Genomic DNA, 14,090 nt, shown 5'->3' on the forward strand with positions numbered 1-14,090 from the left:
TCCCTGATACTAAGTGATGTTGAGCGTTTTTTCATGTCTGTTAGCCATTTGTATGTCCTCTTTGGAGAAATGTCTGTTCATGAATTCTGCCCATTTCTCGACATTTGTTTTTTGGGTGTTGAGTTTGATAAGTTCTTTATAGATTTTGGATACTAGCCTTTTATCTGATAAGACATTTGCAAATATCTTCTCCCGTTCTGTCGGTTATCTTTTGGTTTTGTCGACTGTTTCCTTTGCTGTGGAAAAGCTTTTTATCTTGATAAGTCCAAATAGTTCATTTTTGCCTTTGTTTCCCTTGTCTTTGGAGACATGTCTAGCAAGAAGTTCTAGCCGAGGTCACAGGGGTTGCTGCCTGTGTTGTCCTCTAGGATTTTGATGGATTCCTGTCTCAAATTTAGGTCTTTCATCCATTTTGAGTTTATTTTTGTATATGGTGTAATAAAGTGGTCCAGTTTCATTCTTCTACATGTGGCTGTCCAGTTTTGCCAACACCATTTGTTGAAGAGATGGTCTTTTTTCCATTGGATAGTCTTTCCTGCCTTGTACAAGATTAGTTGACCATAGAACTGAGGATCCATTTATGGGTTCTCTATTCTGCTCCATTGATCTATGTGCCTGCTTTTGTGCCAGTACCATACTGTCTTGATGATGACAGCTTTGTAATACAGCTTGAAGTCCGGAATTGTGATTCCTCCAGCTTTGGTTTTCTTTTTCAACATTACTTTGGCTATTCAGGGTTTTTTCTTGTTCCCTACAAATTTTAGGATTGTTTGTTCCATCTCTGTGAAAAGTGCTGGTGGTATTTTGATAGGGATTGAATTGAATGTGTAGATTGCTTTGGGAAGCGTAGACATTTTAACAATGTTTATTCTTCCAATCCATGAGCATGGGAAGCCATCTGGCCCTGGACTCTTGTTTATTGGGAGATTTTTAATTATTGCTTCAATTTTCTTGCTGGTTATGGGTTCAAGTTTTCTATTTCTTCCTGTTTCAGTTTTGGTAGTTTTTATGTTTTTAGGAATGTATCCATTTCATCTAGATTGCCTAATCTGTTGGCATATAATTGCTCATAATATTCTCTTATAATTATTCAGATTTCTTCCGTGTTGGTTGTGATCTCTCCTTGTTCATTCATGATTTTTTTTATTTGGGTCCTTTCTCTTTTCTTTTTGATAAGTCTGGCTAGGGGTTTAACAATCTTATTAATTCTTTCCAATAACCAGCTCCTAGTTTCATTGATCTGTTCTACTGTTTGTTTGTTTTAATTTCTACATCATTGATTTCTGCTCTTATCTTTATTATTTCTCTTCTCCTGCTGGATTTAGGCTTTATTTGCTGTTCTTTTTCTAGCTCTTTTGGGTGTAAGGTTAGGTTTTGTATTTGAGGCTTTTCTTGCTTCTTGAGAAAGGCTTGTATTGCTATATACTTCCCTCTTAGGGCTGCCTTTGCTGCATCCGAAAGGTTTTGAACTGTCATGTTTGCATTTTCATTTGCTTCTGTGTATTTTTTAAATTCTTTTTTAATTTCCTGACTGACCCATTCATTCCTTAGTAGGGTGTTCTTTAACCTCCATGTATTTGTGGTCCTTCCAAATTTCTTCTTGTGGTTGACTTTAAGTTTCATAGCATTGTGGTCTGAAAATATGCATGGTATGATCTCAGTCTTTTTGTACCAGTTGAAACCTGATTTGTGACCCAGTATGTGATCTATTCTGGAGAATGTTCCATGTGCACTCGAGAAGAATGTGTATTCTGATGCTTTGGGATGAACTGCTCTGAAGATATCTGTTAAGTCCATCTGGTCCAGTGTGTCATTTAGAACCCTGGTTTCCCTGTTGACCTTCTGCTTAAATGATCTGTCCATTGCTGTGAGTGGGGTGAAAGTCTTCTACTATTGTATTATTATCAGTAAGTTTCTTTAATTTTTTTATTATTTGGTTTATATATTTGGCTGCTCCCAAGTTAGGGAGCTATTGTAGGGAACAATTGTAAATATTTACAATTGTTAGATTTCATGTTGGATAGACCCCTTTATTAGGATATAGTGTCCTTCTTCATCTCTTATGACAGTCTTTGCTTTAAAATCTAGTTTGTTTGTTATAAGGATGGCTACTTCAACTTTCTTTTAATGTCCATTGGCATGATAAATTGCTCTCCACCCCCTCACTTTCAATCTGGAGGTGTCTTTGGATCTAAAATGAGTCTCTTATAAGCACAGATTGATGGGTCTTGTTTTTTTTATCCATTCTGATACCCTATGCCTTTTGATTGGAGAGTTTAGTCCATTTACATTCAGCATAATTATTGAAAGATATGATTTTAGTGCCATTATATTACCTGTAAAGTTGCTAATCCTGTAGATTGTCTCTGTTCCTTTCTGGTCTTTGTTACCTTTGGGCTCTCTCTCTTCTCAAAGTGTCCACTTTAATATTTCTTACAGGACTGGTTTAGTGTTCACAAATTCCTTTAGTTTTTGTTTGTCTTGTAAACTCTTTATCTCTTCTATTCTAAATGACAGCCTTGTGGATTAAGTATTCTTGGCTGCATATTTGCCCCGTTTAGCATGTTGAATATATCATGCCAGCCCTTTCTGGCCTGCCAGGTCTCTGTGGACAGGTCTGCTGCCAGCCATATGTGCCTACCCTTATAGGTTAAGGACCTCTTGTCCCAAGCTGTTTTCAGGATTTTCTCTTTATCTTTGTAAATTGAAAACTTCACTATAATGTGTTGAGGTATTGACCTATTTTTTTTTTAATTTGGGTTGATTTTGAAGAGAATCAAGTGCTTCTTGGACTTGAATGCCTGTTTCCTTCTCCAGATTAGGAAAATTCTCAGCTATAATTTGTTCAAATAAACCTTCTGCTGCTTTTTCCTGCTCCTCAACTTCTGAGACTCCTGTAATATGGATATTATCTCACTTACGGAATCACTGAGTTTTCTTCCCTCTTCTTTTCAGCTTCATTATTTTCCATAATTTTATCTTCTGTATCATTGATTCGCTCTTCTGATTCGTTCATCCTCATTTTTATGGCCTCCACTTGACATTGCATTCAGTTACAACATTTTTATTTTCAGCCTGACTAGATTTTAGTTCTTTTATCTTTTCAGTAAGGGATTCTCTGGTGTCTTCTATGTTTTTTTCAAGCCCAGCTAGTATCTCTTATCAATTTTTATACTTCATTTCTTTTTCTTGTCTTATGCCAAGGGCTTCTAATATAATAGTGGTCATGAGAGTGGATGGACATGCTTGTCTTCTTCCTGAGCTTAATGGGAAAGTTTCTAACTTTTAAGTGTGATACTTGCCTCAGCATCTGTTAGATATGCTTTCACAAGTAAAATTCCTTTCTATCCCTTGTTACCTAAGAGTTTTTATTGTGAATTTTATTGTGAAGTTTATCAAGTACCCTGTGTTCCTCCAATAGACATTGGTAATTTTACACCAGATTCCATTTGCTAATATTTTATTTAGGATTTTTGTATCTCTATTATATTGTTTTCTTGTACTTTCTTTGTCCAGTTATATCAGGGTTATACTAGGCTTAACAAGTGACTTGAGTAGTTTTCTATTTTTTTTTCCGCATGCTTTGGAACAGTTTATATAAAGTGCAAATTCTCTCTTTCTCTTTTTTTAAGATTTGGTTAAAAAAATGAAAAACTCACACACCGTCTGTGCCTGATTTCTGTAACAGGAGTTGATTCTTTGTTTCAAGTTTTTCTACAGTCATTAGTCTTGTCAAGTTTTCTATTTCTTTTCAAGTATAGATTTGATAAATTATATTTTCTTAGAATATTGTCTGTCTCGTCTAGATTTTAAAATAAATAAATGTATATAATATTCTAATTTCAAGTCTTTTCTGATTTTTCAAATACAGCTCTGTACTCCTAATTGTATATTTATGCCTTTTGTCTTTTTTTAATCACACTTTATAATAGCATTTCTATTTTATTAATATGGTACAGTTTTTATTGACTTGACTCTTATGATAAGAGAACATTATATATAATTTTATACCTATATGTTTGACTATTTTAGGGTTTTATCAGTTGAGAATTTTATTTGTTCTTCCCTACTTCCATCAGGTTTATTTGTCCTCATTTTGTTACTTTTTTGAGTTGAAAACTTGGTTTATTTCCTATTGTTTTTCAATGTGTGAAAGGCTATAAATATACCTCTGAGTACCACTTTGACTGTATTGCATTGATTTTGATAAGTAACTTTCTCATCTTCCCTTAGTTGTAAACATTTGCAATTCCATTTTGAACACATCAACCAAAGGGTTTCTTAGAAGAGTGTATGCATCTGTCTGTTTTCATTTTTCATATTGCCTTGTATATTATTATAGATTGTTTTGTATATCTTTCTTTTCCTAACTTTGAAGTTTATTTCACTGTGGTCAGTAAATAAAGCTTGTTGAGATCATCTTTGTAACCTTGTATCCAGTCTCTTTTTTAACTGTCGCATGTGCATTTATAAAGACTGTTTTATTCTCTGGGGGTTTTTTTGCGAGGGGAGGCCTGATGTTCTTTAATTTCCTATTAGATCAGTCTAATTGTGTCAAGTTCTTTATATTCATATTTATGTTTTTGCTATTTGAACTGTTATTTTCTAGGATATGATTAGCAATTTGTCAATTTATCTTTGTATTTCTAGCAATATTTATGTCAGATGCCAAAATGTGCACAAGAGATCTCCTCAATAAATTATTCCTTTTATCCTTATGAAATATCTATCTTTTTCTCTTTTAATGTTCTTAATCTACATTTTGGTTTTTATATTATTTTTTTGCTATATTTCTTCTTGCTGTATTAATTTTTTTGCTATATATTTCACTTACTTATATACCTTTTTCCATTCCTTTATTTCCAACTTTCTTTTGTCTGCTAACCAATATACAGCTGGATTATTTTTTGTAAATCCTGTCTGAACTTCTTAATAGGTAAGTTTAGACACATTTACTATGATTATTGGTATGTTTAAAATTATTCCTGCCATTTTATTTTTGGCTTTCTATTTAACATATTTTCAATTTATTTCTTTTTCCCTCTTTCCTATCTTCTTGGATTGCTCATACTTTTTAAATCATTTTTCTATTTTTCTTTACTATTTTGGTAGTCATAATTCCATCTCTATTTAAAAAAAAATAACCCACATGCTTGACTTTCTATTTTTCTGCGTCATCTGGTGCCTTCCTAGTCAGTGGAAGAGCACCACAGCACAGACAATACCTGGAATCCTAATCCCATCCTGAATGTCCTGAATCAGAATCTGTTCTTTAACAAGACCCCCAAGTGATTCGTTGGCACATTAAAGTTGGAGAAGCTCTGGTTTAGTGTATATCATACCATATTCACCCTCCAGATAAGACAAGATCTTCAGTGTGTTATTGTTGCTTTTTATTTTTTCAGCTTCCACTGTTTCCCTCACCTTCTCTCAATGATACCATTTGGAATTATAGCTCTGAATTGCTAGTTTTTAAGACTCTTAAAAACATGTAAATCTTATTTAGACTTAAGTCTTTCTACCCAACTTCCTCTGGCAGTAGTACATCCTTAATAATCCTTTCAGAGGTGTGGGTATTGGTGAACTTTCTGAGCCCCTGACTGTCTATAAATTACTCTATATCAACTCTGCACTTGAATGATGGTTTAATGACTATAGAATTACAGATTCAAGGTTTTTCTTACCCTGAAAAATTTGATCCAAAGCTATTGATCCAATGTATTCTTCCATCTAGTATTGCTAAGGTGGGTCTTCTATTAGACAGATTCTTCTACTTGGCAATATTCTTTTCCCCTTCAGAAATGTTTCGGATTTGGTTCTTATGTTTCACAGTATTTCTGTGTCTAGACCTGGGCCTGATCCATGCTGGTTATGCCCTTACACTCTTCAGTATTTATGCTGTATTATGTTTTTGAAAATTCTCCATTGTTATTTCTTTCAACAGCTGTGGCCCCCGTTCTCTTTATTCTCTCCTTCTGAAGTGTATTAGTTATAGGTCCTTCTAGATGTGTCATACAAGTGCTTTCACTTTTCTTTTCACACTTTCTATCTTTTTATTTATTTTTTTGGTTATACCCAGCAGAATTCTTAACTGAGTCTTGCAGATCACTAATTATCTTCAGTTGTGTCCTCTTGCTATTCAGCCCATCTATTGAATTTTTTTCTTCAAAGATCAAACTTTTAAGTTCTATAATCTCTTGATTCTTTTTGAGACACAATATTTTGCATCCCTAGTTACTGTAACATTCCACTCTTGTTTAATTAACTCTGTTTGTGTAACAAGTCTTCTGTTTATTGAATTTATTGTCTCTCTTTAATGGTCTTGTTGTTCCCCAACTATTAGTAGTCTATTATTATTACTGTTGTGTGCTTATCTTTAAAATTGACATGCCCCATTATAATTCCACTACACCAGTTGAACCTGCCTTGGAAGATGTGTAGGAGATCTGACTTCAGCAGGTATTCTGATCTGTTTTCAGTAAAATGAAAAGGGGTGGCTGGTGTTGGGAAGTGGCTTGGCCACCTATCTTGTGGCAGGGGGAGATGTTCTGAATTCCTTCTAGCCACTAGCACACTCCTTGTCATTGCCTTATCTCTCCCACCCAAATATTCATTCCAATTCCCTCCACTTGGCAGCAAACACCCATGTCACTACTGCTGGGCCCCCAGGGAGTTTTATCAAGTGGCAGTACATGTACGTGCAGGTTCTGCCCACTCCCTGTTTCTAATGTAGTACCCTCAACTAATCACTCTGCCAGTTACTTCTAGGTTACCCTATGCTCCTATATCTGGTATAGCTTCTACGTTTTGTTAAGTATTGTCTCGTGGGCACTTGAGACTATCATATATCATTCAGATCCATCTGATTTTCATCTTTCAGATGTTATAGATTCCATGGTACAGAAGGATCCTTTTTTCCTCTTAATTATAGTTATAAACTTATCTATTTATTATACACTTCTTTCCTCTTAATTTCATGGATTGAGGCAGGAAAGGATGATTATAAAGCCCATTCTCAGTCAACCATTTTGAAATTGAAGTCTTTAATTTTTCTAGTATATTTTCTGATATTTTTGGTTTTTTTGTAAGAGCTCTTTATGTATTGAAGATATTAGTACTTTGTCGTATATGTTACAATGTATATCCTTTGGCCCTGAGTTTTCTGAAGTTATAAACTTTTAAAGATAATTTTTTTTAAAGATTTTATTTATTTATTTGATAGAGACAGCGAGAGAGGGAACACAAGCAGGGGAGGCGGGAGAGGGAGAAGCAGACTTCCTTGGGAGCCCAATGCAGGGCTCAATCCCAGGACCCCAGGATCATGACCTGAGCTGAAGGCAGTTGCTTAATGACTGAGCCACCCAGGCGCCCCTAAAGATACTTTTTTAAAGATAATTTTTATTTTATAAATGTTCAAAGATATATAAGAGGAGAGATGATAATAAAATAATAAATCCAATAGCCAATATCATTTCATCTATACCTTCACCCACTATTCCCTCTCCTGATCATTTTGAAGTAAATCCCAGATATTATATCATTTCATCTTGAATTATTTAAGTATGTACCTCTAGAAGATAACTTTTTTTTTTTAATTTTTTTTTTAAGTAGGCTTCACACCCAGCATGGAGCCCAACATGGAGCTTGAGCTCACAACCATGAGATCAAGACCCGGGCTGAGATCAAGGGTCAGATGCTTAACTGACTGACCCACCCAGGCACCCCAAAATAAGAACTCTTAAAACCATCAGCACACCTAAATATCAATAATTCCTCAATTTCATTCAATGAAGTGATGAATTTACATATCTTTGTTGTTGTTTTTAGATGAGTCAGGTTTTAAGGGTTAAATCTGAAAATTTAAAAGGCCACAATAAGCCCATAATCTAATGCTTTACTTGATAGTTACATTTAGATAAACAAAACATCTTTTTTTTACTGACTGCTGTCTAAAGAGACTCAGAAAAGCATGTCTATAAAGTTTAATTCTTCACTTGTCATCATTCTTTCTTATTTGAAAATTCAGGTTCTGAGTATGATGGAAGAAAATGAAACAGTAGATAATATTGCAAAATTAGACCAAAAGGAATTTGGCCTAGATCTTGAAGAACTGGAAAGGCTTCATGATGAAAATGAGGAAGAAGTGGAAAAGGTACTGAAAAATCTAATTTAAGCACCATAAAGAAATATAATGAAAGAAGTAAAAAGAAAATGGGAAGGAGAACTTTTCTAGGATAATGCGAATAAAACAAAAAACCTAGTACATATAAATGCGATGAGTCAGAGAATTATTAAACTTGGGGGCTAGGGGAAAGAAGAGTGTCTAGGCCAGCCACACATCTGATGTTTGTCTCTCTTTCATGACATTTATTCCAACCATCATCCACCATATGTTTGAACATTTTTAGAAATCCTCTCAGCCACCTTATGCCAACTTTGGACCTTCTGGTTTAGTGAGCTTGCTTGCTTGCTTTTTCTTTCTTTTTTTTTTTCTTTTTCTTTTTTTCCTTTCCTTTCCTTTCTTTTGGCTTCACACCCAGCGTGGAGCCCAGTGTGGGGCTTGAACTCATGCCACTGAGATCAACACCTGAGTTGAGATCAGGAGTTGGACACTTAACTGCCTGAGCCACCCAGATGCCACTAGCCCTTTCTTAATTACAATTGAAATCTTTCTCCCTTTATTCACTGATTTTTCTATGCTTTGAGCATCATCTACTGTATGGCCACTCTGAAAATAGAGAAGATTAGCAATTACCATGTCCCCAATTTATCTTCTGTCATCTATGCTAGCGATCCCAGGTCCTGTGGCCATGATATAACATAGTTTCAATAGTTTCATCATCATCATGCATTTTCCCTCTGGTTTCAGTATATTTGAGTATGGCATCCACAAAAGAATTCCAATTATTATCTATTTACACAGAATGTTCTTAAGCTACCTCTTTCTCAACCTGCATAGTACATTTAATTTTTTTGAGTACGCAAGTATAAAAACAGTTTTTTCTAAGCAAGAGAAGGAAATATGGTTGGATTCAAGGACATTGAAGTAGATTATAAGTGGGTAAACAACTGTATCAAAAAGAGGCTGATAATTTGATGCCTCTAGCAGAGAGGCTCCAGAACTCTCTCCTGTTAATTAATGACTGAGGTAAAGATATAGAAATGAGGCATATTTGTCAAATTAGTGAATGATGTGAGGCTGAGGATGAAAGGAAACATATTGGATAACAGAATCAGGACCAAGAGGACCTTACTAGACTGACTCAAAGAAGTAAAATCTACCTCAAGGAGGTAAAATTCATCTATCCGTTCATTCATTCTGCAACATTTATTGAACATCTATTACATGCCAGCACTATTATTGGTGCTGGGAATACAATTACTGAGACAGATAGGTCCTGCCCACATGGGGCTAATCTGGTGGAGAAGACAGACCCTAAACAAATCTCTCTGTATTTTATGATGTAAACTGAATTCTGTGATAGATGTGGGGCATCTATTTCTGTGGTCAAAGACTACTTGAAAGAGGTGACATTTCATTTGGGATTGAAAAGGAGAGGAGTTAGCTATGCAGAGAGGGGAAGAGAATGACAGGCTGAGAAAGCACCATGAATGAAGGCCCTGAGGCAGAAATGGAGTATTCCAGGAACAGAAAGGCCAGAAGAACAGGAGCACAGTGGACAGGAGAGACAGTGGAATGAGGTGGGAGCAGAGGCCAGCCCTGAAGACCTTGTACATCATGGTAAAGAATTCAGCTTTTGTCACGCTCAACAGAAAGCTATGAGAAACGATCCCATTTTCTTATTATAACAAATAGGCACCAGTTTAGGGGCCTTTTGAATGTTACTTATTTCCGATGGCTGAAACCATCCAAAAAGGTAGGTTGTTGTTGTCCCGACTTGAGGAAGCTAAGGATTTGGACCTAGATTCCCTTGGCTAAGGTCTCACAACTTGGATAAGAGCCAAGCACTCCCAGTCTGCCTACCAGGCTTCGGGCTTTTCCTTTGGCCCTGGCTTCACTCGAGCCTGGAATGCCTGCTCCCATTCTGGCACCAGTTTTCCTAGCCGGCTCAGCTTAACCACTCTGCATTGAGTTTGGGTTGAGTGCCTACCCCCATCCTCACTCTAGTGTTGCTTCTCCCTCCAAGCTCACATGTGACCACTCGTCCCCACAAACCTGCTCCTCTGACCTGCTGACCTACAGACCACTGATAAACCCACCCTGATTACCCCCACTACATGCGTCTGCTCCAGATGCTCCTGCCACTTACCAAATTCCTGCATATTTCCCAGAAGCCTTCTTAATCCTCGGAGGCAGTCGTTGGTTCAGAGAAAGGCTCTTCACATGCTTGTTTCCCCAGTATTATTACCTTTTTTTGAGCTCTGGGCTTTGAAGAAATATTAGCCCCAGATTGGATGTGATAGTGAAACCAGATGGTCCAGCATAGAACAGTGTTAGCAGATGGCACCATAAACCCAGGCACATTTGGGAAGAAAATACCAGTCCTAAAGGGACCAGGCTATTAGTTAGCCCCGGTCAGGATTGCAACCATAGGGAAAAGACCAAAGCCCACTAATGACAACCTGGACACAGAAATAGGGACTGAGTCTGGAGGGATTGATCAAATAGCCTCAGCAGTGGAGAGGGGAGGGCTGGGTGGGCCAGAAATCGGGCAGATTCTGACAACTGGTAGGCCAAAACAGCTGTTTATTTAAGGAAAAAATAATTTAAAACTGTATTAGCCACTAACTCAATGGATAAAAAAGATATAAAATACAAATCAAAGCCTTTGATCAGACAATGAATAAAATAAACATGAGTGATTGAATGAACAAATAGGACATTTTCTGCTCTGGGGAATATTATTCTTAACTAGTTTGCTGATAATTCTGCCAACAAAGAACAGTTCAAAAGAGGTTTTGAAGAGGATCCTAAGGACTAAAGATTGTTGGTCCTCACTTTCATATTAGGTCTTTTAGCAAACTCCATTAAAACAAGAATTCTTAGTCACTTAAAGGTCAAGCGGTTGGCTTACTTAAGCAGATAAAACCAATTAAGGTAACATGTTTCTAACTGAGAAAAGGTCAAGTATATGATCCCCAAGAGTCATGGCACATTTATTTATGGTGAATATAAATAATAGAAGAATTAAGTGACCCCAAGACAGAGGTCACAAATTGGCATTTCAAATGTGCATTGACAAGAATTAAGCCAACATTTAGATATCTGGTAGTTTCATAAAAAATACACATTTTCAAACTTCTCTAATACAATAGGAAGACCCGGCATAGTGGGTTCACTCCCTAGCCCTACACCAACGCGCCAGATCCGTGATAGTGTGCATTTTAGCTGTCCAGCCCACCGTGACCATGCAACTGGCCTCGTGTTTAGGACCTGCCTGCCTTTAGAGGTGTTTGTGTTGACACCCTGACCCTCAAGGAAGGGAATTCCAAGCCTCCAGACTAAACTTCAGGAAAAGTCCTTGAAACAGGAAAGTGTTTCTCCCCAAGTGCATCTCAGCACAGGGCAGCTCTGAGTGGTGGGGCAAGAAGACAGCCACTAAATGTGCAGCCTTGACTGATCAGTGAATTTACAGTGCAAATTATTTTTTAAGAAGCCACATATTCATGTTTATTGTTTCCCTTCATCTACGTTCTGCAAGATAAGAAAGGACACAGAGATGCAAAACCTCGCCAAAGCCTATTTGGCTGAACTTATTAAAGAAGAATGCTGGAATTCGATGGCTGTGAAAGGTCGAGCTCTTAAGGTAACAGATATAATTCCAGGTACAACACCTTAGCTGATGAGAACTTTCATTGAAATTCATGGCAGAAAAAATTTTTAAAGAATTTTAAGAAAATTGGGGTGCCTGGGTGGCGCAGTCGTTAAGCGTCTGCCTTCGGCTCAGGGCGTGACCCCAGTGTTCTGGGATCGAGCCCCACATCAGGCTCCTCCACTGGGAGCCTGCTTCTTCCTCTCCCATTCCCCCTGCCTGTGTTCCCTCTCTCGCTGGCTGTCTGTCTCTGTCAAATAAATAAAATCTTAAAAAAAAAAAAAAGAATTTTAAGAAAATGCATACATGGAAAAGCATTCAGAGCATCCTTGCCCTCCCTATACCAAATTCCACCTCATCGTGCCACTTTCCCTTGTTATCATTCTTCCCTCTGCTCAGTCCCGGGGCACTTCCAAGCCACCATCTCTTAAGATTTTCTCTCCTCTCTGAACTACCTGCATCTGCTCTTCATATCTATCTCTTCCAAAAGGCCACTTCGCTCACATTCCACACAAATCGAAAACTAGACAATATTGTTCACAGTTCTACCTGTACCCTCTAAACGTCTGGGTTTTTTAATAATTTTTCATTGAGATTCCTCCCAACACAATTTCCCTCTTTGTGTAGGGTGACCAGCAGTCCCAGTTTATGCCTGTGGTCCTAGAGTAACTATTAAGAGCACCCTTCTCATTTTCAAATATGCCTCCCCCCCCCATTTGGATAATAAAGTATATGGCCACGCTGCATATTTGTGATTGAGTATTGCTCTTAAACAGGGTTTTGTAAGAGCAGCACATTTGGGACTGGATAATTCTTTGTTGTGGATTGTAGGATGTTTTGGCCTCTATCTACTAGGCCCCAGTAGCATCCAAAACTCCCATTAGTGAAAATCAAATGTATCTCCAGACATTGTCAAATGTCCCCAGAGGGCTGGGGAGTAGGGGGGCAGGGCAAGCAAAATCACTCCTGGTTGAGAACCACTGCTCTAGAACTAAATCCCTCACAAAAGCACAGTATTTCTTTTTTCTTTTTCTTTTTTTTTTTTTTTAAGATTTTATTTATTTATTTGACAGAGAGAGACAGACAGCGAGAGAGGGAACACAAGCAGGGGGAGTGGGAGAGGAAGAAGCAGGCTCCTAGCAGAGAAGCCCAATGTGGGGCTCAATCCCAGAACGCTGGGATCACGCCCTGAGCCGAAGGCAGACGCTTAACGCCTTAATGCGCCACCCAGGTGCCCCAAAAGCACAGTATTTCTACCCAAAGTTTACACCAATACAAATGATGTACATTGTTTTATTTTAAAGAAAGTTTCCACTGTCAATTCCACTCATGCATGATGACCTATGAATTAATTTTGATCGGGGATAATATCCCTCACTCCACCTCTGATATGCACAATTGTACTACAAATGAATTTATTTCATCTTGCTTTTTTTTTTTTTTCAAGTGCTTTCACATGCCCTACGTGGTTGAGAACTTTCCAATGAAAGAACGCACGGAAGAAGAGTTGAAAGAATTAAAGAGAGTTTTGCAGCAAAAGAAGATTGAAACAGAATGTCTTAAAGTACAATTTTATTGTACTTTTTTTGAAACAGAATATCTTAAAGTACAATATATATGTGTTTATATTAGTAATATGTTTTATTTTAGGGTCTCTGTAAAGATTTGAGTTAGGATACAACTTAAGATTAGTTTAGATATTGTTTACATTTTCATTCCTTGTTAATTTGTAGAATATATTTTAATAAATACAGGAGCTAAATCCACACAATAAATCAAGAAGCTTATAATCCTATACAATACTAGTGAGCCCTCAAATAGCAGGACATACTTTTGAAAAATGAGATCTGGGGTTTTGTTCTTGTTCTGGTCAGAAGTTGTCTTCATCTACCCTACTCTTTTTATCTTCTTTTATCACGAGTGATTATATTCTTAAATAATTGCTCAAAGATGAAGTAGTATCTGTTTTGGTGGAATTATGGTTTTCCTAGAGCAATTCCAGCTGTTTGTTTGTTTTAAAACAGCAATCTCTATCAGACCACTACAAAACACTGCCCCATCAATGTAGTTTTGGCCAGAACATTGCTTCCATTCTTCTTCTGAAACATAAAATGAAGGCATACTTCAAGTCTTCTTAACCTACACTCACCAGTTCTTAACCTACACTCACCAGTCCTATGTGAATAAGTTTCTTTGTAAACATAAAGAGAAGGTATATTGTTTAATGTTTAGTTACCAGAAAGGCTCAAGATATGTATAAGCGGCTGTCATCCTGACAAATATAAATATGACATACTATCAAGGACAATTTTTACT

The 14,090-nt window shown here is 37.0% G+C and overlaps 1 protein-coding gene across 3 annotated transcripts in view; it reads left to right on the top strand.

Moving 5' to 3' along the window:
- The window catches only part of CFAP43 (cilia and flagella associated protein 43), a 105,829-nt gene that overhangs the window by 53,115 nt on the left and 38,624 nt on the right, over positions 1-14,090 (top strand). For all 3 annotated transcript variants that reach the window (XM_045803048.2, XM_045803047.2, XM_045803050.2), the window contains exons 20-22: positions 8,027-8,152; positions 11,664-11,768; positions 13,222-13,338. In XM_045803048.2, the coding sequence (XP_045659004.2) occupies positions 8,027-8,152; positions 11,664-11,768; positions 13,222-13,338 (348 nt within the window). The remainder of the gene's footprint in view (positions 1-8,026; positions 8,153-11,663; positions 11,769-13,221; positions 13,339-14,090) is intronic.

This window comes from Ursus americanus, chromosome 6 (genome assembly GCF_024610735.1).
Source record: "Ursus americanus isolate L20-20 chromosome 6, mUrsAme1.1.p, whole genome shotgun sequence".
Classification (NCBI taxonomy): Eukaryota; Metazoa; Chordata; class Mammalia; order Carnivora; family Ursidae; genus Ursus; species Ursus americanus.